The sequence below is a fragment of the Jaculus jaculus genome, chromosome 3 (assembly GCF_020740685.1).
Source record: "Jaculus jaculus isolate mJacJac1 chromosome 3, mJacJac1.mat.Y.cur, whole genome shotgun sequence".
Taxonomy (NCBI): domain Eukaryota; kingdom Metazoa; phylum Chordata; class Mammalia; order Rodentia; family Dipodidae; genus Jaculus; species Jaculus jaculus.
In genome coordinates, this window is record NC_059104.1 from 188,038,610 (window position 1) to 188,064,417 (window position 25,808).

At 46.0% G+C, this 25,808-nt stretch overlaps 1 protein-coding gene across 4 annotated transcripts in view; it reads right to left on the reverse strand.

Moving 5' to 3' along the window:
* The window catches only part of Nell1 (neural EGFL like 1), a 916,515-nt gene that overhangs the window by 691,167 nt on the left and 199,540 nt on the right, over positions 1-25,808 (reverse strand). For all 4 annotated transcript variants that reach the window (XM_045145536.1, XM_045145534.1, XM_045145535.1 and 1 more), the window contains one exon: positions 6,398-6,494. In XM_045145536.1, coding sequence (XP_045001471.1) covers positions 6,398-6,494 — 97 coding nt within the window. The remainder of the gene's footprint in view (positions 1-6,397; positions 6,495-25,808) is intronic.

Here is a 25,808-nt window from a genome sequence, read left to right on the forward strand (position 1 = left end):
AATTCTCTAGATAAGATTAACTGAGGTGTGAAGACCCACTGTGAACAGACCCCTCCTACAGGCTGTGCTCCTGGACTGCATAAAAGGAGGGAGCTGGCTGAGCACCATGCTCTGCTCTGCTCCCTTACCACAGGTGCAGCGTGCCAGCTCCTGGTGCTGTGTCTTCCCACCGCAATGGGCTCTAGCTGGAGCTGCAAGCAGAGAACAAACGCTCTCCTTCCTTAAGCTGCATCTTGTTGTTGTGCCAGCAACAAGCAGGTAATTGACACAGGATTAATTATTACATTTTTATTATGAATATAGTTATTGAATAGTTTTTGACATCCCTTTCACTGTGGATGAATATTTATCTCTGGCAAACTTAAACCTAGGGGTATACTTACTTGAATATAGAATCCATACAAGCCTATTTTTGCTAAAAATGCCACCAGTTTTGCATAGTGCTCCAACAAGACTGCACTCACACCTGCAGTGAATGAAGGGTCTAGTTGCTCCCCATCCTTGCAAGCACCCAGAATTGTCAGTCTTCTTGTAAGCTTTCAGGATCAGTATTCAAGGTTGTCAGTCTTGCTGGTAATGTGAGCTTTCTGACCAGTGTTTAGGGTGTTCTCATGATAATGTGACTTTTCTGACCAGTGTTTGGGGTGTTGCCATGATCATGTGAGTTTTCTGGTCAGCGTAGGGTGTTGTCATGATCATGTGAGTTTCCTGGTCAGCGTAGGGTGTTGTCATGATCATGTGAGTTTCCTGGTCAGCGTAGGGTGTTGTCATGATCATGTGAGTTTCCTGGTCAGCGTAGGGTGTTGTCATGATCATGTGAGTTTCCTGGTCAGCATAGGGTGTTGTCATGATCATGTGAGTTTCCTGGTCAGTGTTAAGTGTGTTGTCATGAAATGTGACTTTTCTGGCCAGTGTCCATCACGTTGCTAAGCTTTCACTCAACAGCCTCCAGACCTGGCTTCATTTTCAGGTTGGCTTTCCTGTCCTCAGTCTTCTTTTGGATTTCCCTTTCAATGAATGCTGGTTAGTTTGTTTGTCTGTCTTCAATGGGACAGACTTTCTGCAATGTGAAGGAGTTTCTTCCTATGTAGGTGAGTGGCCTTGGCAGAATGCCATCCGCGGAACAGCTCCTGTCCTGTGGCAGGCCTGTCACTCCTTGTCATGCGTCCTTATGAAAAAGGCAGTTCCAGGCTTTCATGAATTTCATGGTATCACCTTTTCTTTCTTTATGGTTTTTAGTTCTTATGGTCTCTCCTAAAACATTTTCCTCTATAATTTAACTTAGTGGGTCTAAATATTGAATGAAAGTAGGAAAGAGATTAGATGGGAAGAAAGAAGATTCAAAGGGAGCGTAGGAGTGAGAGAAGATAGTTGATGGGGGGCCTATGGGATCAAAATGCACTGTATGCATGTACAAAAGTGTCCAAGAAGAATAAAATGCACATTTTTTGTACATCAGGTCATAAAGATTTTTTTCTATGCTACCATTAGGATTCTGGCTTGCCTTGTTTTTATGTTTTTGTTGTTGTTGTTGTTGTTGTTTTGTTTTGTTTTGTTTTGTTTTGTTTTTTACAGAGCTACACTCCACTTATAATTGGTATTAACTATGGTGTGCACTAATGATCAATATTAGTTGTTCCCCTCAGACAAACTCAGGTGACCAAGCACCATGCAATGACAAGGCCATCCTTCCCCACTCTGCCCTGTTTCAATGTGAATTTTGAGGTCATGTTATTAGGTCTCTGCTTCTTTAGAATTGTTTATCACTGTGTTATGATCTCTGGGGCCTGGAAACCAATGTCATTAGAGCTTTGCCAGCCTCCTTGGGTTTCTTTCAGCCTGTTTTTTTTTTCTTTTTAAAATAATTTCACTATTAGCATTAAATGTGCTTTGCCATGGGCTGGGGACTGACTCGGTTGGTATGATATTTGCCTCACAATCGTGATGACCTGAGTTTGGTCTCCAGAACCCACATAAAAATGCTGGACGTGGCAGTGCCTGTAATCCCCGAGCTGTGGAGATGGGGACAAGTGGATCCCTGGCCCTAACTGGCTAGCTAGTCTAACCTAATTGGTGAGCTTCAGGCCAGTGAGAAACTTTGTCTCAAAAAAGATAAACTATGTTAGTTAGGAATGAGGTTGTCTTCTGGTCTCCATATCCACATGTGCATGCATATATGTGAACACACAGACTATAAAAATGAGTTTGTTATACTGCACTAACAAGATATAGTTACAATTCCAATTTAGTACCATCACTTGTAGCTCTGAGAACTAATCACTTAATTTGATACTGAAAATGTACGTTGCAATTATACCTATCTGGTGTTAATAACTTTTCCCCTCTTCCCTTAGTTTTTGTTCACAGAAGTTTCGACGCTGCCATCATGTTACCCGGCTTGTCTCATACTCGTGGGCTGAGGTGATCGTCCTGCCTCATTCCCAGGCAGCAGGATGGCAGCAGCGGGCCAGTGGACCCAGCTTGACAGAGGTCATTTTTTGTTTTGTTTTGCTCGTTGTTGCGGTTTCATAAATGCCATGCCTCTCTTATACTTAAATTTAGGCTTTAATGATGACTTTTTATTATTCTGGACTTGACTTAAATTTTTAACATGCAAACTTCAAGCCTAAAATTAATCAATTTCTCTATTTATTTTCTAATCAGCTGAGCACGTTAAGTCAATTTATCTTGTAATATAACTTCATTGCTGTTGATGTTTGTAGCTTTACTTTTCTAAAATTAGGTGTGATTATTATTTAATCAAGCAGTGATTATTCAGGCTTGTGAATGCTCTCAATATTTATTTGTTTTCCAATTCTTTGCATACTTGAAAACGCACTTCTTCAGAGAAGGCTTTTCAACAAAGCTCTACTGGTTATAAGCTGAGTGTTGTCTGTTTATAACCATGTCTCTTGCCAGTATTGTAAACTGTCTATGCCATTGCTATGGAGAGTTATCTTCTCTCAAAATCTTTAAATAATTTTCCCACTGTCTTTCAGCTTCTGCTCTTTCTGTTTAAAAGCCAGGTGCTTGATGGGTTATTTTTTGTAGAAAAATTGCCTTTTCACTGGCTACTTTTAGGATTTTCTGTATCTTTGGAATTTTACTATTCTGCCAATCCTTCTAGGTATGGCTGTCTTTGGGTAATATACTATTTAAATGGTAGAAATAAAGGCTCTCCCTTGTTGCATTCAAATTTTGCAATGCAATGCCACAAAGCAGCCTTCAAGAAATAAGGTATTTCTGTACTCCTTGATCCAATCCTCACCGTGGCTTGCTCTGTACAACAAACCATTAGTGACTGTGACTGAGTGAAAGGCTCTTGGAAAACAAACTCCTTCTCGTTCTCAGACCCCCCATGACTGCCACTAAACCTGAGCAGGGCTGCTGAAGAGTGAGAGTATGAAGGGAGGAGAGGAGGAAGAACAGACATCACAAGAGGCAATGGGCATCCCGGACCATCCTGCCTCCTGACAAGGTCCCAGCCAACCAGTGACACTGGAGAGCCAGCCAAGCATGGAGAGGCTTGGCCAGATTAAACCAAAAATTCATCAGAAGTTGGCAGCTAGCGACACCTGCCATGCTTTACAGCCTCTGAGTTTTCTGAGTGACTTCCAGCATGGCAGCCGGAAGCATGGCCATTGACGCCATTCTGCTTCCTGAAGTGAGCATCAATGTCCTTTAAAGAACTTAGGAAGTTGATGACAGTCATACTGCTGGTCTTGTCTGCAACTTCTTTCTCTCTATCATCTTCTAGAATTTCAAGTAGATAGCTAATACATATGTTATCTGTTCAAATATATATGTACACACACACACACATATATGCAAAAACATATGGGACAGATGTGCAAAAAATTATGCAGGACTTCTTTTTTACATTTTAACCTTTTTGTTTTCTTTTTGTAATATTTTACTTATTTATTTACTTGGAAGGGGAGAGAAAGAAAAAAAATGAATGGGTGCACTAGGGCTTCTAGCCATTACAAATGAACTCCAGATACATGAGCCACTTTGTGCATCTGGCTTTACTGGGGAATCAAACCTGGTTCATTAGGCTTTGCAGGCACGTGTGTCAACCACTGAACCATCTCTCCAGCCCTCTTTCTTATTTTCTTCTCTTCATCTGTGTACTACTGTCTGGGTAATTACCTTTGAAACATTGTCCACGTCATTAACACTCTTGCCTCCTGTGTCTACTTCTCACTCCATGACTGGACTTTTCATCTCTAGAAATGTCTTTTGGTTCAATTACTCCTGCTCAAATTTATTGCCTCTAGTTACCAGACATTACTATTTTGTTTCTTTCAGTATTATAAATATAAGGACTTGTCAATGCTTTGCTAATTTCCAGTTTCTGCAACTCTTGAGGATGAATGAAACAATTTTTTGTTTCTTCCCACTGCCACTCATGATTGCTTAAAAACTCCAATCATCTGTCACCAACATAGTCGGGAAGTGTCCTGTTTCATGAGGTCTGCATCAAGGGTGACTTCCCAGAAGGTAGCCTGCATTTCTTCATCAGGAACTCGTGGTACCAACCCAGAACCACTTTCAAGTAGTTCTTTACATTTCTTCATGGAAAAAGAAAGCCTGTCCACATGGGGTCAGGCCTGGATCACCTCCTTGGTTAGACATCAGGGCCTGCCTCCTTTCTATGGGAAGTGTATAGTCTTCTGGGTCCTGGTTTTTGTTTAAAGTTCCCATGCCAACTCCCCAACATGCATGGGATCTAAGATATTTCTCACATGCCATACAAACTTGACATTTAAGTGTCTGACTAAAGTTTTCATATATTTGGAATTGGGAGTAGAAAATAGTTTACATACTTTGTAAAATAGATAAGAAATATACTTAATACATGATTCAGCAATTACATACCTAAATATTTATGTAAATGAAGCCAAAGCCTTTGCTCACACAAAAACCAGCTGGCAAATGTTTCCAGTAGCTTTTTTTATGTTGTTGAGAATTGAAAGGCATGAAAATATACATCTGTTGAGTAATGGATAAACAAACTGGTACCTTTGTGCAAAGAAGTTAGAAGACTACTCAGCAACAAGAAACATGAAGCGCCTACAAAACAGGACTGTGGGCGAATCCCAAAGTACACAGTTATATGGACGTCTATAAGCACAAATGGCTCTGGTTATGGAACGTTCCTGAAGAAGAGGCAGCATAGATAAGTACTGCTAGTGGCTTAGTGATGGAGCAAGTTGGAGGAAGATTGGGGGAATAACACTTCAGCTCAGCAGCAGCCCTAAGGCCATACTAGAACTCACTCCCAGGTCACTATACAGGCAAATGTAGTAACCACAATATGATGGTGGATAACGTATGTGCTTTAGGTAATGGACACTAATCTACTACATGCGCTGCAATTCATATCATACACTTTTGAAAAGGAAAAGGGAATGGGCTAGGGAGATGGCTCAGCGGTCAAAGGTGCTTGCTTGTAAAGCCTGCTGGCTCAAGTGAAATTCCCCAGTCACCCACACAAGCAGTACACAAAAGCATCTGTTTTTTTTTTTTTTTACAGAAAGAGGGCCTGATGGTGGGGGGGGCGTGTGTGTGTGTGTATGTATGTGTGTGTGTGTTGCTGCGTGCACACACACACACACAGATGTATTTTTACAAAAAGGAAAAAACTTGAATTCTGCATTTCCACATTGGAACACACCCTCTGTTTCTCTCTTTTCTATATATTTGGTCCCAAAAGATTTCCGTTCTTGTAAGTACAATGATCAGTTTTAAAGGATTCCTGTTGTACTTTGACTAGCATTTACAGGTGTTTGGAATCAGTAGGTTTAGAATGCCTCATCTGCCCTATTGCCAGAGGCAAAACCCTGTCAAGATTTTAAAGAACAAGGCTTTCCTAAAATTTCATGGGGTTTTAAAATTTGCAGCTCATTTTAACACAGGATCTTCCATTTCCTTCAAGTGCAGTGGTGCAGTTACTGTGTCCATCTCTCCACAGACAGGAAAACCAAGCTGAGAGACTGCGGTTGTTCCCTACACTCGTACACACCTCCCTCCCATCTGAGCCAGCACATACGCCACAGGTAGAGGCTGATGTGAGGTTATTTAGTAAGAGTTCCAGCATTAGGTGGTCACTGAGACGCATCCTGAGAGTCGCTGACTTTCTGGGTCACCCCTCCCTTGGAGCACAGGGAGCTGTGTGACCTCTGGGTAAACCACTCAGCTCCCTGTTAAGCTCAGAGTCTGCACTTTGCAGAGCCACTGTGACAGTGGCGTGAGCTAAGCCATGGTAAGAACAGCCATCAGTGTCACACCGTTCCCTTTCCAGTGTGCGCATCAGTGTATGCACACCTCCAGCGACAAGGAAGACTGAATGAGCACACGCACACACGCACATTCACACACTCTTGGAGCTTACTTTGAATAAGCCATGCTTTTGGTTTCGCTGACCAAGCCATAAACTGCTTCCTGGAGGAAGGTTGGTCTCCGGAGGGTCGATCACGCGCTCATAAATCCTGTGGAGGGAAGAACACAGTTAGTGACGGAGAGACTCCGCACAGAACTAAAGGCGCCTGGGCTCTTTGCACACTTGTACATAGCTGCTGGCATGAAGAGGCAAGCCGGAGAGGTGGCATGCTGTACATAACAAGTCACATGACCCAGAGACTTGCTTCCTGGCAGTACTTGCACACAGTGACAAGGACCCTCCCACGTTTCTCTCGGCTCTCTTACAGCCACAGAAGGAATAAAAGGACAGTATTTTCCATGCCTCGGCTGAGCAGTGAGCTTCACTCAAACTTCAAGGAAGGTGGTTTTCTCCACAGGTCACAGGTGAAGAAGCAGGGGACAGAGGGTGGAAGCAGGTCAGCCTGGCACAGACAGCAGGGAGCTATGGAACCAGGATAGAACCCTCACCGGCCTGACTACAGTGTCTGGGCACTTTCATTGGCACCTGCTGCTCCCTGGCTCTGGGTTTTCAGTTGCTACAAACTTGCATAATAAGCTGAGAGGAGCCAACAAGCAAGCAGGCCACTGCTGCCCAGGTAGTCACCTGCTTCTTCTCCAAAGCCCAGTGAGTGAAGCCGTTACCTGATCAAACAGCATCTGTGAAACACTTTTCATGCTTCAAGCTCCACAATGGGTAACGGGAGAACAGGGCAACCCGCCAGGCTCTTAAGCCCTGCTCCGCTAAGCAAAGGCGGGGAAAGCTGCAGAGCCCCTGACCTGTGACAGGCACACCAGTTCAGCAGTGCTTGTCTCAGTTGTTCACTCTACCAAGACACAGTTCCTTAGTGACACATTGTTAATCTTTCTAAATAGTCAGGCTGGCAAAGAAGATGGCTCCATGGATAAACACATGCAATGCATGGGTGAGCACCTGAGCCTAGTTCCCAGACCCCATGTAAAACTCATGACCAGCTTCTGTAATCTCAGAGCACCTACAATGCAATGCATGGGTGTGTACCTGAGCCTAGATCCCCACACCCCATGTAAAACTCATGACCAGCTTCTGTAATCCCAGAGCACCTACAATGCAATGCATGGGTGAGCACCTGAGCCTAGATCCCCACACCCCATGTAAAACTCATGACCAGCTTCTGTAATCCCAGAGCACCCACAATGCAATGCATGGGTATGTACCTGAGCCTAGATCTCCAGACCCCATGTAAAACTCATGACCAGCTTCTGTAATCCCAGAGCACCTATAATGCAATGCATGGGTGAGTGCCTGAGCCTAGATTCCCAGACCCCATGGAAAACTCATGGCCAGCTTCTGTAATCCCAGGCCACCTTCAGTGAGATGGGAAGCAGAGACAGGGGAATCTTTCAGAAGCTCGCTTGCTCTCTCTCTCTCTCTCTCTCTCTCTCTCTCTCACACACACACACACACACACACACACACACACACACATGCACAAGGATATAGTGTTTGTTTGCAACCATCTGCTGACTTCTCAGTATCTGAATCTTAGAGGATGTAGGTAGAATGAGAGAGTGAACTATTCACTGAAGCCCCCTCCCCACCAGCCTCCACTCTGGTGTGTGAAGGGGTCAGGACAGCTAATCCTCTGCAACAGAGCTAGCTGCCCCATCCAGAGTGTGATGTGTCATTCTGCGCTGCTCAGAAGCAGCGTGTAGAACTGAAGACTGTCACATTGAGGGAGTAAAGGAAAGGATGGTAAGACTTCCTTTCGAGACTGTCACACCACAATCTTATATCCAGCCTGCACAGCCCATGACTACATTCCTCACTGGAAATGCGCAATTCCAAAGAATATGTGCAAGGCATTGTTAGGAACTTGAAAAATACCAGGGCTTTCTCTATTAATTATTTTTCCACTATAAATGGAGACTCAGTAAGAACAAAAAACACAGAATGTGTTTCTTTTACAAGAACCCAACTTCTTTTGTTTGTTTCTTTGTTTTTGTTTTGTTTGCCAGAAAGAAACATTTTGAATGAAAGTGCTAAGAGGTGCTTTAACATAACAATTTAGTGCACACTACCTGTTGAAGGATATTTCCCCCTTAATATCAGAGGAAAAACTAGAAACATGCCAAATTTACAACAAAAGTGAAAAGCATAAGTTTTAATAGATCAGCTTCAAAGAATTTACTGTGGTCATTAAGAGTAACAAATATGCAAGTTGTGACAAATGGGAAATATACAAAATAATTCCCACCAGAGGACATAGAAGGCAAAATTATTTATGCACCATGGAGATAATGATATGAAAATTATGTTTGATGTTAGTGGATATGAGAAAGGCCAGAGCGAAACCGAAATCACTGTATTTAGATGAAGAGGGAGAGGTATAATTTTCCATAGGGCTGTTTTACTAACAAATTGAAAGTGTTGTCAAGCCGTCCACCTCAGCCTGCCTTTTAGAACATCCGCCTCTGTCAGGGTAAGAGGTGCTTCCAGTGCCCAGCTTTTGTTTCTGCTGCTCAGTACACTGAAGAGCAGCCCAAATGAGCAGACTGGGTCCTTCATCAGTGTTTATTAAGTGCCCCAGTGAACGAAGACAGGACAATCAAACAGAGAAACCTCCCATCCTTCCTTGTCTTCTGTGAGCATAGTAACTCCTCTTACCTGAGCAATGGGAGATGAAAGCGCTGAGGGCCACCACCATTAGCTAAGGCAGAGGAAGCCATGACACATGTGTCTCATTAGTGCCCTGATGTCCTGTGTCCAGTGCCTCCTCCTCAGGCCAAGGAAAATAGACTGCTTTCCTGGTAAGTAATGTCTTCTGGAGGCAAGTCTCGCCATGCAACAGGCAGGATCAGCGTACTGGACACAGTAGTAGCAGCCCAGCATGTGAGCACAGGATTGCCAGATTAGCAGGCAGACAGCTTGCAGGGGGCAGTTTAGTTAGTGCCATAGGCTCCCTAGGGAGATAAACAATGATCTGCTCCAACATCCAACCATAAGGCAGCTCTAGTCCAGGGGATGAAATTATTTTATTTATTTGCAAGCAGAGGGAGAGAGAGACAGGAAGAAGAAGGGCAGGAGGAGAAGGAAGGAGGAGAGAAGAGAGCGAGAGAATACGCCGGGGCCTCCAGCCACTATAAACAAACACCAGAAGCACACTCCACTTTGTGCAGCTGGCTGCATGTGGGTACTGGGGAATCAAACCTAGGTCATTAGACGCTGCAGGCACGTGCCTTAACTGCAGAGCCATCTCTCCAGCTCAGGGGCTGAAATTCTAAGAAAACTCTGGCTCATCAAGGTGGAGGCTACTGATTCATCAGGACCTAGGCTGACCACCTGCCTTTCCCAATATTCTTCCCCCTGCCTGGCTTTCTTAGGATTTTAACAAGCTCCCTTTGGGCCAGCACAATCTCACCTTACCTTTCCACTGCTCAGAGACGGCTGGATGTGTTTATACAGGCCTATCATGATCTGTTCCTGCCCAAAGCCTAATTCCCGTACTCAGCCCAAACCTACAAAAGCTGCTGCAATCTCAGGTGCTGATCAGCAACTCTTCTTGAGACTCGTTACCCTTGAATGCAACCTTTGTTCTGTCTCCTTCTCACATACCTCATTGCAGACCCTTCTGTGCGCACCCCCTTCTCTGCTCATCCACTGCTCTGCGTAGCTGAGATACAAAGAACTTGAGAGCCACTGGCTTAGGGAGTTTTAGTGACAGCTGGGTGTCTTTGGGCTCTAAATCCAAAGCTAAGCACACTAAGAGCCAAGAAAGGTAATAGATATCAAAACCAGCAAAGGCATTAAAGATGCTACACAAAGGAAGTGGACAGGGTTAGATGATTTGTTTATGGTTAAGCAGCTTGTGAGTGTCGGGCCTGAGATTTGAACTCAGACCTCACGATCTGTGCTACAGCCACCCTACTCAGTTACCCAGCTGGATATCCAAGGAAGAAGAGGCCAGATGCAGAGACAATGTCCAAGATATGACTTTCCAAAGAGTTAAGATACAAAGTAAAACAGAACCAGTCAGTATGTTCAGAGAAAATAAAAAATGCACTGTCTCCTTCCTCAGACGACTCACAACTGAAAGATTAGGGGGAGTGTTAAACCAACTCTCAACAGTAGAGGATGTGGCTGCATGCCCTGACATGTCCCTGTCACTCCCAGGTACCTTATGTTTTTTACTATTTATGTGGGAGAAAGAAGGGGTGGGGAAGAATGGGTGTGCCAGGGCTGCTAGCTGCTGGAAACGAACTCCAGATGCATGTGCTACCTTGTGCATCTGGCTTATGTGTGTCCGGGGAATCAAACCAGGTTCCTGTGGCTTTGCAAGGCAAGTGCCTTGACCTCTCAGCCATTTTGTGTTTTTTTTTTTAAGAAAAGGAAATATGAAAACACAGATTTGGACTCAGCAGATAAAGTGCTTCCCTCACAAGCATGATGAGCTTGGATCCCAAGAATGCATGTTTAAAGTGGGACACGGTAGTGGAAATCTGTAACCCCAGTGCACCTGACAGCAAGCCCAAGAATGCATGTTTAAAGTGGGACACGGTAGTGGAAATCTGTAACCCAGTGCACCTGACAGCAAGATAGGAGGCAGAGACTGGAGAATGTCCGAGAAACTCATGGGCCAGCCTCTCTGGGAACACAGCAGTCAACAATAGGAGATCATGCCTCAACCAAGGTAAGGAACAATGCCCAGGGCTTTCCTCTGACACCCATCTGAATGTCACGGCATGCACACACACACACACAAACACACGATTACAAAAATAACACATTTCATCCAAATACATTGCCACTCCTATACTAGACTGACTCGCTCCCCTGGAAGGAAAGGAGGAAACAAGCTATGATGGGTTTTCTTTCCCATGCTCACTCTTGGAAAGTTAAGATGTCAGCACAGAACAGGGCCTCCTATGCCACACTGCCTTCAGGCTGGCTCACACACCTTTCTAGACATTATTTGCACATGTTCTGACTGCCCTGTTGGTTTGCTTTTGCTGCTCTCAGGGACACTCACACTTGAATGGCTCGGATGTGTCGTCCTCCGGCCCTTCTCTAATGATACTGCACCCTGCTGCTTCGCACTGGCATCTCTAAGATTCTGGGCACAGCTGGGCCTCCCTTTCTAGATCTCCCAGCCAAGGAGGTAGGACCATGGTTGCTCTGGTGTCCCTGGGCCAGCACCTTGACCCTCAAGCTATGCCTGAGCTTCCTGACTGTCCCCCATACCTGCCATCTGCTGTGTCTAGGGAGAAGAAACCTTCCCCACAGCATGCAGGACCCAGCATCCATCCCTACGTCATTAGTTGTCCCCTTGGCTGGTCACCCTCTGTGGAGCATTCCCGCCTGGTCACTCCATCCCTTTTACCAAAGCAGCTAACTCCAAAACTGGCTCTCCACTAATTGACAATCTCCTCCCTCTTGACTCAAAGCCAGTGCCTTGGCTGTTTCTGTCATGTCAACATTGCTGGTGCCTGGGCTAGCACCCAGCTAAAGTAGGCATCTGCTCTACATGAATCAGGGCACAAACGAACAAATGAATGAGTAAAGGAAAACTTCCAGAATCTTTAGAATCAGATGACAATAGTAAGATATTTTAAAAGCCCTAGCAAAACAAAACAATACTAAGCAATTGGTAGAACTGAAAAATTATGGCTGAAGAAGCACATAGTTGGAGTTGGTGCCTTACATTATACAGATAATCCTTAGGGAAAGGAAACTCAGCAACTGAGTGAAATGGAATCGGCTGTTTCTAGGGTCTTCCTCTACCACACTTCTCATGAGATTTGCACAAGAAGCCGGAAAGGACACAGCAAGACCAACATGCCTCACCCAGGAATGAGAGAGGGAGTGCTAATTTAAATTTCCCAGGCAGAACACCACCAACAGAGAAGGCAGATACTCAGCAAGAGGAGGAAAATCCATTGACCACCTGAAGATTCACTAGGTCAGCGGTGGTCCTTGTGATAAGTGAGTGACTTGCAGCTCGAGTAGATTGCATTATCGCCATCCCTAGGGATACTCTGGTTTCTCCTTAGATTGTGAAACGTTTTTGCTTTTCACCAAAGTTATCATACTCCTTGTCCGTATGACACAGATAGTGCACTGACTCTATAAGCATCTAAAGTACGCTCCAGGCTTTGAGTGCAGAAACCTAACTCTCACCTGGGGGTGGTTCTGGGGCTGTGAGCTCATGTGAACCATTAAGCAAGGTGCTGAATGCTAAGTGATATTGGGAGAATTGTGGGGATTGTGCATGGCATTAGCAACTATCAGTATTTTAAAGTGTAAGTATCTCATTTCTAATATCCAATCAGACATGAGCCTGCCTGAGAGGAATGAACCCCGCATGGAAACTGACACACTCCTCAAGAAAAATGTCACTGAGTCAAAGGCTCATGTTGGCATTTTTCTTCACAAGTTTCCTCCCTGCTTTAAATACCAGTCATTATTCTCTAAAAACCTTGATTTTCCTGCTCAAAGATAAAGCCATTGGAGCGCACAGCAGAGCAATGCAAAGGCTCAACATTATCACTCAGGGAGGCATACTGGAGTTTTATTCAGCAGGATGAAGAAAGGCCTTCACAGAGACTTCACAGAATCTTTCCTAATTACATAGAAGAATGAGTTTCCAATGTAAACCATGGGAATTGGCATGTATTATGCCCCTGCTTAATAAGACAACATAAAGCCAAATGAAAAGGCTAATCTTGGGCTTTGACTGAATAGAAGCTCTCAGGAGTTCCCCAAGGAGGAGCATGGCCAAGACCCCGTTTGCTATACGGGGCCTCCTGTCTGTCCCCCAAGTTTTGCACTGGCACTAGAGGGTGACAAGGTGGTCTCTGGAGAGTTTCCAAGATCATTGCCCTTCGACATTCCCTCCCCGACACCGGAATGAGTGACAAAGCACACGAGACTCAGGCCCACCTGGCCTTACATGAAAGCAGACATAACACATTGTCTCTCCTGCCAGCCTCACAGGGCAAAGTTTGTGAGATGCACTGGAAAAACAAGACATTGCATGATGTCTTTATCATGTGTTGTCACACCCACGAACGCTGAGAACTGGATCCAGAGGTGAGTCCCTGCATCAGGGCGCCTTTCCAGCTGTGCTGATTTTCACGTCAGGTTGCACAGCTATTGCTAATTACCTACTGACATGGAGTGCACAGCACACAGAGCTTGTTGCAGACGGACAGGAGAGGACGCCTCAAGGGCCGTTCCTGTAGGCCCCTCTCACCAATCTGCTTACGGAGCAGCGCAGATGAGTGCCATATTCCCCTGTGCAGGAAAACTCCCAGCTACATCCACGCATGGCACAAGAGGACAGAATACAGCAACTTTCCAAACTGTCCCCTTGAAGCTGCTGCAAAATAAAATAAGGAAAAGTGCAATAAAAAAGAAGATAAAGTAGAAATCTGTCAGATGTCTTTGTTGTAAATGAGAAGATGGCAGCAGGTTTCACAAGAGATCAACAAACCCTACAGGGAGACTTTGCCAGAGCAGGGCATGAACTCCTCCCAAGAGAGGAGAGAGTCCTCCTCAGAGAAGACCAGACCTTCATGTGGCCTGTTCCCTCTACCTACACCACTTGTCACCTCAGGCTGTCTCTTCCCTGCCAGCTAAATGTGACCAGTTCCTTGTCTTCACCAGGACCTCTATATCAAAGGTACTACCCCTTCATAACCATGTTTCTGTCTCATATCTCTCTCCCATGACTTACTCTGCCTGAAGTTGATAGTTATGAATTAACCTCAAAGGAATCTGACTTCTGGATCTGAATCAAATAGCAAGTTCCCATGAGACTGTCCTGTTAGCATTTGACCTGAGACTGGCCAGAATAACAGGGAAGGGAAGAGGGCATTTGTGAATCTTCAGAAAAACTATAAGCAAATGTGATGGCTTCAATGAGATCAGAGAACTTCATCAGAGTGACAAAAGACATTAATAAGCAGGAGTTAGAACCAACTCTGATAACATGAAATTTAACATTGAAAAAAATGCAAGTTTCCATTCTTGGCATCAGTGAGTTTCCCAAACACAGATTAATTGAGAGCTGAAGTCCACAGACAGACACACTGGATACAACATCTCAGCCTTTTGTGTCAACAGTGAGCTACATCTGTCAAAAACGACTGTGATTTTCAACTGTGCTGGGACATGAATAGTTCTGACCTCAGTTGCTCTGCCCATAGTTAGTCAGATGGCATTTTGGGAAGGTAGGTGGAAAACATACAGACTTCAGAGGAAATCATTCAAGACTGTGAGGACCCTGTGAGCCTAATCAATGGACGAATGGCCAATGGAACAAAGATGCTCAGTCTGAAGCCAAAAATCAAACCACTGTATGACCCACTGTACCACTGCTGGGCATGTACCCAAAGGACTCGTTCTTCTAACAGTAATATCTGACGTACAGATTATCTGTAAGCATCCAGGTGGTATCCTCTGGGAAGTACTTCATACTGGATACTCTTATCCTCACAGAATAACCTAAAAGACAGTTTCGTTTGCAACATTTTCAGAAAAAATACCAGAATTCTTATAGAACCCACTTGCCTGGGCTGGGTAAGGCCTAGATCTCACTTCAGTTCTTGGTTCCTCTAAACGTGAAGCTTCAAATCCATGGGATGAGGGAAGCAGAGGAGGATGAGTGAGTGCCAAACCACTACCTTGGTGCCACCACTGACACTTGGAGGCCACTGTCAACACTCTGTTTCCTGGGTCCAGACAAAGTCTACTACTCAGTGCCAAATGACTCTCCAGGTTAGCTGCTTCCAAAATATTCACAGATGCCCACAAGTGCTGACAATTTGGCATAAAGCTATTTTATCACTCCCTTCAGTGAAAATTTAAATGTGAGGCTCTAGTGATAAATCAAAAGCCTGCTGCTCCTGCAAACACACTTTGGTCTCAAGGACTTTAGGGGTCAGAGAGGACATTGGAAGTCTTTTAATCCAGCCTCCATCTGCTACTTGTTATATTAATATACAAACATCCCAAAGCCATCTGTCAGACAGTGAGCACATATGACATGTGTGTGTGGCTTTGAAGCTTCTCGGAGCAATGGACATCTCCCAAAGGCGTAGTGATCAACCATTTCCAATCAACCCATGTGGATATGTCAGGGTCTAGCAGTTAGGGAAGAAACAAAGGCAATATTTTGCTGTCACTCTGAGGGGTCTTGACATTTCCCATGTGCAGACCCACACACCTGCCCCAAACACAGCTGCTTTCAAGCATCAGCCACAGTTCCTGCTCTTTGCCTCCTGAGCTCTTCTAGGACTTTGAAGGCACCGCCAGGTCCCTGGCAATGCTTACAGTGAACCTCATGAGTTCTTCAAAAGTACAAATTCTTAGGCCCCCCAGCAAATGAGGCTTATGTGCAGCAGCTAGTCTGGCAGGAATCTTTTCTGGACACTTAATTTGCCTGCCCACCCAGCGGGGGTGAGGGGCTGTTTATGAGCTCTGCCCCACCAAGGGTATAGCTCCATTGGTGTCTAACCGTCCTGCAATACAAGAGGCTAAAACTCAACTTAGGGCATCTCTAAGGTGGGTAAATGAGAGGGGTGGAAGGGTGGGTTCTCCACTAAAGGACCACTTCTAAAGATGTTTGTACTTACATGAGAGAAAAAAGAATAAGAAAGCACCACAAAAAATCCTCGGCCAGGCATGGTGGCACATGCCTTTAGTTCCCTCATTCATGAGGCTGAAGCAGAAGGATCACAGTGAGCTTGAGGCCAGTCTGATGCTACAAAGTGTGTTCCAGGTCATCCTGGGCTAGAATAAGACCCTGCCTAGAAAAAGAAGGAGGAGGAAGAGATGAAGAAGAGGAAAAGCCCTCAGCATCTCATCTTTAGTGAAATATGCAAAAAAAGTTTTCCTGACCAAACCCTGCTAATAACTGCTACACAAAAAAGCAACAGAGAAATAGATAACTGATGATTGACAGATAGATAGATGACACATACATACACATGCACACAGAACCACCCTTATAGACATATATACATATGCACACACAGAGATCCACCCATATCTACATACATACACACACAGATCCACACATATCTACATGCATATATACACACAGATCCACCTATATCTATATACATACACACAGAGATCCACCTATATATACATACATACGTGCATAGATCCACCCATATATACTCAGATTTACCCATACATACATACATACATGTGCTGTTCAGTTCATTTATTTTAACAAGGATAATATGACATTCTGGCCTTGAGAGTCTGCATTACAGTGTGACTCAAGCAATAAACACACAAATACAAAAAGCAAAAAACAATTGTGTACTTTGATGAAAAGAGAGGCTAATTCTTTGAAGAAATATGAACCAGAATCAGCTGGATCTTCTCCATTTGGCCCTTCAGATACCCTCCTGGCTCCTGTGATGAGCTGAATGGGAAAGCTCTCCAGTAGACTCGTGTTCAAGCACTTGGTCCCCACTTGGCCAGCGGCACTACTCGTGAAGTTTGTGGAGCATTTGAGAGATGGAGGCTTGCTGGAGGAAAGGGTCACTGAGGGTGGGCCTTGAGGACCGACAGCCTGGCCTCACTTCCTGTCCTCTATCCACCTCCTACCTGATGGCCTCCCATCCCCGTTGCCATGCCTTCCCTACCATGTAACCTCCCCTCAAAACTGAATGCCCCAACAAGCCCCTTCCTCCCTCAAGCTGCTTCTGGTGAGGTGTTTTTGCTTATGGCAGTGAAGGGGTAGCTGATAGCGTCCTCTCTGCCTTGCTCTGTGCCACCCGAGACTGACCTGCAGGTCTGCGTCAGTTCCCTCTCTCGTGATCCCAGTCAACACCAAGCAGAAGGAAGTACATGCAGGAATGTGGGAGGAGATCCATATGAGGGGCTTTGAACTGTGACTGGCACACAGGACGGGCTGGATACTGGCAGTTGTTCCCACGAAGCCAGGGCCTTCCTACCAAACGGTATGTTCCTGTGTTCCCCTATCGCTCAGCTGCTATCGGTCCTCCCAATATAAGTGTCAATATAGACCTGATTGTTTTTTAATAATGTTTACAGAGAGGACAATGGTGTGCCCTGACTTCTGCATTGTAGCTTGCCCGCTGAATTATTCATTTAGTTTGGGGCTCTTTCTTTCAAAAAGTAATCATCATCCTCTTGAAAGGGATTTTTGTTTTTCATGTTATCAGTCCTGTTGGACTTTAGAAGTTCACAATCACGGAGAAGAGCAAAGCAATTTAGATAAAATTTCCTGTTCTGAAGGAAGACTTTTGTTATCAAACGTGAGGCATTGAATAGTAACTGCCAGCTGTTTAATCAAAAAGTTACTGTTCATTGTGGAGGAAAAAACTAGAATGTGGAAAACAATGAAGTCTCAACCCCTTTCAAGCTCCTCTGCCATGGAAACTGTAATGACTGGGTGCTGATAAGGCATTTCACAGATGATTTAAAAAAAAAAAAACAGTGAGATGACAAAGATCTCCTACTCATCACCTTAATTAGCCCCTTTTCTTGGTGTCCCCTTCATGCTCAAGATACAGGATATAAATTAAAGAGAATTTTCAGATGTGTCTCAAATAAACCCATCATCAAGGGTATACAATTGACTCCTTTAATTCCAAAGGCCAATGAGTGATGGAAACATAAGATAAAGGTGAGGGAATTATTTAAAAATGGAAAAACATAGCAAAAGAAGAAGGTTTTGGAGGACTGCTGGACAAGAATAAATTCAAGAGTCAGAAGGGCCCAGTCAATCAACTTGGGATGTGGCCTTGGCACAGGTCCAGCTCCTTTGGATTATTTCCTTATCTCTCATAAGACAAATGATTCTTAACCTATCTCCCACTTATCTTGCAACTAAATGGGATCACACACAGTAAGCTTTTCTGAAGAATGTCACCCATGGGTACAGTGATTCTACACCTCCAAGTGTTTGCTGGTTCTCCACCTATGCCCAGCGAGCCAGCTAAACCTGATACTTGTTCCATGGAGATCTGACAACCTCGCAATAGTGCTGCCTTTTCAAGTTTCAAGTTGCTCAGCTTGCGTCCTGTTCATATATTCTTTGCTTTTCTCATTGCTTTAACAAATTCCTGAACAAGCACAACTTGAAGGCAGAGGGCTTCTTGTGACCCGCAGTGGTGAGAGGACAGCCTGCCATGGTGGAGAAAGCTTGGCAGGAGCAAGAAGCAGCTGGTCACATCCAGGTCAAGGTGGGAAGCACAGAGCAGTCTCAGGCCCTTTGTGGACAGCCCTGGGCCCGCCCAGCTCATGGCACATTGCTGCCCACATTGAGGGTGACTGTACCCACTGCATGTAACCTGATGGAGAAACTCCCTCACAGAGGTACCCACAGGTTCTCTATGGCGATTCTAAATCTCACCAAATTGCCAATGGAGATGGACCCTCACCCTTATAGTCGGAGTGTCTTAACTGACACAGAAGTATGCAGGAAGACTCACTGCGGCCAAGGGACGCAGCACACCGGCAGCAGGCAGCAGAGGCAGAGGAGACCGCCAGCACCGCTCCGCCCCGGGGTCTCACTCACGCTCTGGAAGACACCGCAAGCTGTGAGGCTGTGACAAGTAGAAGGCAGACAGACGCTCTTGTTTGTCACAGCATCCTCAGCACCTCAACCAATTCTTGTGTCAGAATATACGCTCAAGAACACTGGCTTCCTTCACATTTGTTTTCATAGTGGGGCACTCAAGTCATGCTGTTCTGATTAGTGCCTGTGCACACCATGTCCCGCTGGCTGTGTAGGGATCATCCGACGGTGAACTGCCTGGGTTCTTCCTGCCACATGCACAGCTCAGTTGTTCATCAGCCACAGTGGCTCGAGTGAAGGACAGACCCAGGCAGAGAAGATAGACACAAGAAATGAATTTTTAGTTTCCTGTGTCTATTTTCTCTGCACTGCTAGGACCTAGGAAAAGAGGTTGGAGAGGGCACAAAACAATCCTGGAGCCAGAGTATCCAAACCCAGTAGAGAACAGCGCCAGTATCCACAGCGCACAGGCATTACACTTCAAGAAACCTGTCCTCTGCTCTAGAAAGAGCAAAAAGAGAGGACCCCAAGGGCTATAAAGAAAAATGCTAATCTCCTTGATCAGTATGCATTTTGCACGTGTATTGATACAGCATACTATGCCCTACAAGGGTATGCAAATTACATACTCAGTAAAAACAAAACTTACATTTCAAAAGCCCTCTACCAGCACTTTCAATGCCAGCGTGATAGAAACACTGAAATGCAAGTTGTCATTTGAAAGAGGATGTTTGGAATAACTGAAGAGTTACTCAACTGAATTCCATGGTATATTTCCATGTACAAATGACAATTTACACTCACCTTCTCCCAGTCACTTTAACTTCCCCTGGGCTTGTCACACAGAACACACGAGAGACTGGGCTTTATGGGGCACTTCAAGCTAATGCTCACGAAATGCGCGTTAAGTAAGTGCATGTGTCATTGAGTACTGGCACTATCTAAGGCCGCAGGAGCCCTAGGCTCCACCTCCCGCAGGCTCTGATCCCTGCACTCCCGGAAGTCCCGGGCTGGCCCCAGCGTGTCCCTTTGTGCACTCTGGCTTCTGGCTCCCACCATTTATCACTCAGCGCTTCACCGGTGTAAATACTACAAGACTCAACAGGGTGGCAAGCTGAGAAGCCTTTCACACTATATCTTTCCTTGGGTTTCATTGAAAATGCTACTTTTACTTCATATGTTCTTGTCAAAATACCCAATGCCGACCTGAATTTATTTCTTTTTACCTTGATTTCATGCAGGTTTTTTCTTATTTAAAATATAATGTTTTCATTAGGATGTGGGTTAGAGTTGGTATAGAGATGAGCAACCCCAGATTCAAGATGCGCTTGCTTGACATGTGTTGTTTTGTTGTCTATCTTCTTGCATGAAACAAGTCATAAGAATTCATAAAGTATTACAGCACAAACCAACAGTACATACAAGGGACTGACAGGAGTGTGGGGGCACCTATGCGGTGCATTTAAAGGACGCCATGGCCAGGCATGGTGGCGCATGCCGTCAGTCCCAGCACTCTGCAAGCTAAGGTAGGCCAGCCTGAGACCACTTAGTGAATTCTGGGTCAGCCTAGGTTACAACAAGACCCTTCCTCAAAAGAAAAATACTGCATTGGAGAAATGGTTTGGCAGTTAAGGCATTTGCTGGCAAGGTCAAAGGACCCAGGTTTGATTCTTCAGTATCCATGGAAAGCCAGATGCACAAGGTGGCACACATGTCTGGAGTTTGTTTGCAGAGGCTAGAGGCTATGGTGTGTCCATTCACAAATAAGTTAATTAATTAAGGATTTAAAAATAAAGAAAGAAAGGATGCCATGGCTCAAGGAGCCTGGGGAAGAGAGGCAGGGAAAAGCGCGAAGCAGGTGATGCTGGGGCGCATCCAACCTGGAGGTGAGGCAGCAAGAGGCTGAGCCGTCTTGACGGGCCACCCTATGGCTCAGCCTCTGACTTGAAGTGAGAGAGAAAACTCTGGGAAGTTTTCAGTGGAGGCTCATGTTATCTGCCTCAAATGGTGACGCTAGTTGGTGGGTTGAGAACAGACTGGCAGGGGACTGGAGCAAACACAGAACCGGAGAACCCTCTTGCAGACAGCTGCCATAGTATAGGCGAGAGATGCTGATGGGTTGATGAAGAGGTGCTGAAATTTCTGTAGAGAAAACATTAAGAGAACTTACCGATGGTTCCACTTGAAAGGTGAGGAAAGAGTAATGATTGAAAGACCCTCTTAAGTTTGGGAGAAGAACTGGCGAGGAGGAGGGCCTGATTGTATCAAGCATCACTGATGGAGCCAGAAACTCGAAGATGGAGAATTAGCTCTTGGAACTGACAGCCTTGAGGCCTATGGTGCCCTTATTAGCACTTGCTTTGAAATGATCACAGAAACCAATTCAAAACAAGATAAGAGAGGAAGAAATAATAACAAGTGTTTACCAGCTCTTCTTATGATTTTTGTTGCAAAGAGATGCTAATAAATGGGAGCATTGGCTAGAAAAGGAGATAGAATTGAGGAGGTTTTTATTCGCATATGATCTAAGGAAGAAGGTAAGTGGGCTGTCTGGGATGTACCTGTGAATGGGATTTAGGAAGGGACAAAGGGAGAAAGGCTGAGTCCCAGAAAGAGGAACCCTAATTAGGACACTGAGGGTCTTAGTCAAGCAGCCCACAATGAGCACCACAGAGGAGAAAGGACAGATGCTCACTCTTTCCTTCCTCTCCTCCCTTGTCTATGCCTTCTGCTCACACAGTTCAGGAGGAATCCAAGCATTGTGCTAGGACCCAGCCGAGTAACGATGAGAGGGGGTTCATGTGTATGGAGAAGCAAATATAAGATGCCAAACACGGACTGCGAGGCCTTTTCCTCCATCCACTCTGCCTCCCCCTTGAGGGACAACTGCAGCTAAAACTTCAGTTTGCTCTTTTGAAAGAGTGACATTTTGGTTAATCCCAGTGACTGTTCATCTTGCAAATACTGGGTCACCTTTCCCATGGGGTGCTTAGCAAGAATGAGACCCAGAGCGAGGCTTGGTCTCACCATTTGTGTGTTTCACGTCTCTGGGGAAGCTGTCAAGGTGTGTCCATTTACGCCTCCACACAGTTATGCTGAGTGGGCTCTGTACCCACCTGCAAAGCCAAACTCCACTGCCACGTGGCTCGAACTTTAGGCTGCCAATCCAGCATCCCACCATACTATCCAAGATCAGTGTGTATGTCAAGAGTCAATGCTCAGTGAAGCAAGGTCATACCCACCCTACAAGCAAGGGTGCACTGGCACGAAGCTGCAGGGGAGCCATGAAGCTTTAGGGTCATCAAATAAAGCGAACAGCTTGAGCAGTAAAGCAGGTATCAACATCTAGGTAGTGATGGGCCAGGAAAGCAAGAGCTGGGAGTACCAGGCGATTGGCATAAGCAAAGAGTCAGCCCAGGGCAAATGCTCCATGGGCCTGGCTTAGGTGGGCCTGCCACAGCACTGCCCATGGAATGGGCAGCTGTGGGTGGCTGGGCAGCTGCAATGGGCAGAAAAGTAGAAGACAGGCCTCCAGAGACAGCGTCACTGTGGGGTTGACGGACTTTGAGGCAAAAGCAGTCTAGCACGTTAGAGCACTGACTCGGGCCTTAGGAAGATACCTGATGGCAACAGCAGCTGCAGGGCGGGGCCAGCCTCTCACGTGCCTTTTCATGGATGGTGTGCCTACTGCTCCCTCTGCTCTGCCCAGCCGTGCAGGAGCCACGAGGAACACTAGCATCAGCATCATGGTGTGTTGGATGTGCATCCAGGAACGATTGTTGGCATTTTACCCAGCAGCCCCTGCCTCTCCGTCTTCACTCAGAAGAAACTCCTGCTTCACTGCAGAAGCAATGGGCCAACACATGAAGGAAGGATGTTTGGCCTATGCCAACCGTGGCAGCTCCCGTCCCCTTCGCCAGCTACAGACAGTGCTGAGGACAGTGGGGTCCAGGGACTCAAAGGACCTTGTTATGGCTGCCGTGTGAAGACCGCAAACTCCTTCCAGACACTGCCTCACCTAAACTGTGTGTTTTTTATTTATTCTTTTCTTTACATGGATATGTGGCATGCATGCCTATTTGTATGTGTGTGGGCACATGCGTGTGGGCACACATGTGTGCACACGCATGTGGAGACCAGAGGTTTGACATCCCATGTCATCGTCCAAAGCTCCTCACCTTATTACCTGAGACAGGGCCTCTCCCTGAACCTATAACTCACCAATCCAGTGAAGAAGCTATGCAGCAAGCCCAGGGTCCTCCTGTCCCCACCTCCGCAGTGCTTGGATACAGACCTGCACTGTATGCCTGGCATCTTACGTGGGTTTTGGAAATCCAAACTCAAGGCCCCGTGCTTGCATGCCAAGCACTTCACCCACTGAGACGCTCCCTGAGCCCCCATTCTTACAGTTTCACCCACTACAACTGAAATTAAGAGTGACTGATCTGACCCACGGGACTACCACATTTAGCCCCCCATCTTGATTGAAGCTGATAAAGTTGAGTAACTTCCAGTTATCACTTAGCTCATGGCAGAGTCAGAGTAGACACCCATTTCTGTCCAGCTCCAAACTGCCTGCCTTCACCACTAAACCCAGCTGCACTTTCTCTCATTGCACTCACCTGTCTGACTTCAGTACCACGTCCACCTGGGCTGCACAGACTAAGATCTAGCCAAGTATCTGGGCTCCACGCCCCACAACGTTCAGTGCATGCCCACTTCCATTTCCCTACTCCCATCCTGGCTGACTGCCACGGTGTCACAAGACAAACCACCAGCTGGGGCCTTCGGGCCCGCAGGCAGGGGCTCCTCGCACTGTACCCTGCTTGACGCTGCTGTTTGTGGCAGGCAGGAGGGAGGCATTAAGCACAAAGCAGAGAGCTGGAAGCTTAGAATGCTGCTGCAACACACATGCGGCCCTGCCAGGAGACAAGGCCACCCAGACTGTCCCACAGGACACAACGCAGCCCTGTCCCTCCTGCTGTCCCTGCTGCCCATTGATACTGTAGAGGCTAAGAGTCTGTGGAACAAAGAATCCAGGTGGACAACAACACGGAGATGCCGCCTTGCTGTTGAATGAAACGTGTTTGCATACTCAGAAAAGTCTAGCAGGGCGTGGTGGTGCATGCTTTTAATCCCAGCACTTGGGAGGCAGAGGCAGGGGGATTGCCAAGGCCACCCTGAGACAAGTGAATTCCAGGTAAGCCTGAGCTAGAGTGAGACCCTATCATGAAAAAATAAAAAGCAAGCAAGCAAACAAAAATAAAAGGAAAAGTCTAGAAAAAGGAGCCACAACTGTAAAAACAGGAAGATTTAGATGCTAATGCCTTTCATCATTTAAAACCTGAAAAGCCACATCCAGGACACTTCACGGTCACATCAAAGGAGCATGGGACACTCGGGGAGCTGTGACCACAGCAAACCTGACGCTCCTCCTGGAAGCGCTGCTTGCGGACTTGGGCGGGTTTAGGAAAGACTGATGGGGTTTAGCAGTGGTGAGAAGTCACCACGCGGATGGAGCAGGCGTCCCCAACTGTGTCTTCTCTCCAATGGGGACAAGCGTCCTAGTCTCACCTGTGATCAGTGTATGCTTGCAGCCCGTCTGTAAAGCACCTTTCTCCTTCCCTCCTTCGTGCCACCAGCATGCCTGCCAACGCAGACCGCATGTAAGTTCAACGTGAGAGCGAGGCACCAGCCCACCCGGGGCTGTGAATCAGACCAGAAAAGCACCAAGCATCACAGATAAACAAACTGCTTCCTCCTTAAGAGGACAGTTCCCCACACGTCAAAGCAGAAACGTCATCCCTGCCTTGCCTCGCCTACACCAGGAGAGCTGTGCGTGCTGAGCTGTGCGTGCTGAGCTTTCACCTCACATCACAACGGGGACGCGCCTGATCCTCACAGCAATGGCAAACAAGCGGACCTGGCAGACACAATGCCTGTTATGTTCAGATGCAGCGGCGTAGCAAAGGAAAGAGGCCTAAATGATGGAACCCTCAAGAAGGTGAGAAATACAGGCCAGAAATGGAGAATGCAGACACCTGGCTGCCCCTTTTGCTTACACATGCACCTGAATATTTATAGGCACTTCTGTGTGGCTGTCACAGAGGAGCTCTATGTGAAGCCCTGGTGGTTCATTTGTGAGCTCTTGGGGTGGAAAGGCAAACCAATCAAATGATTAAGAGATACTTGGTAGAAAAACTCAACATTATGTCAAGGTGATAATGTAAAGCACAAGAAGCCCCTTTTTAAAATTATCTTGTGTGTATGTGTGGGGTATACGTGTGTATGATGTGTGTTCACATGTGTAAGTGCAGGCACGTGTGTGCCGCAGAGCACTGTGGAAGTCATTGATACTGAAAGAGAAGGAAAGACACCACAAAATGAAGCTTAAGAAGGGTTGTGAGCCACACTTCACAAACCTATGTGAGCTATGGTAAGTTGGGGGATTTACCCCAATATTTACAGGACAGCCACTGAAAGCACTTGTTGTTAGGAAAAATATGCCAAACCCCTCTACAGGGTTAAGTCCTTACACTTCAATCTAGCATTCTCAAAAAGCTGCCACCCATGAAAATCACTCCAAATTCAGTGGGCTCCCAGAGGCCCAAGCACATATCTAATTAGTGCCAATAAAAGAAGCAGTAACGACAAATGTCCTCCTAAGTGGGGTCCTCTACTGCCCACCACATTTCACTGCCAGCAGTTTTTAATGAGACCTGCTGAGGATACAGTCACCTTGAAGAATGGGAGAGTGTGTCACTTGGAAACAGTGAGTGCCCACATTTGTATTGGATGAGTATAAAACCTCATATCCCACAGTCAAAGAAATGGCCAAACAGG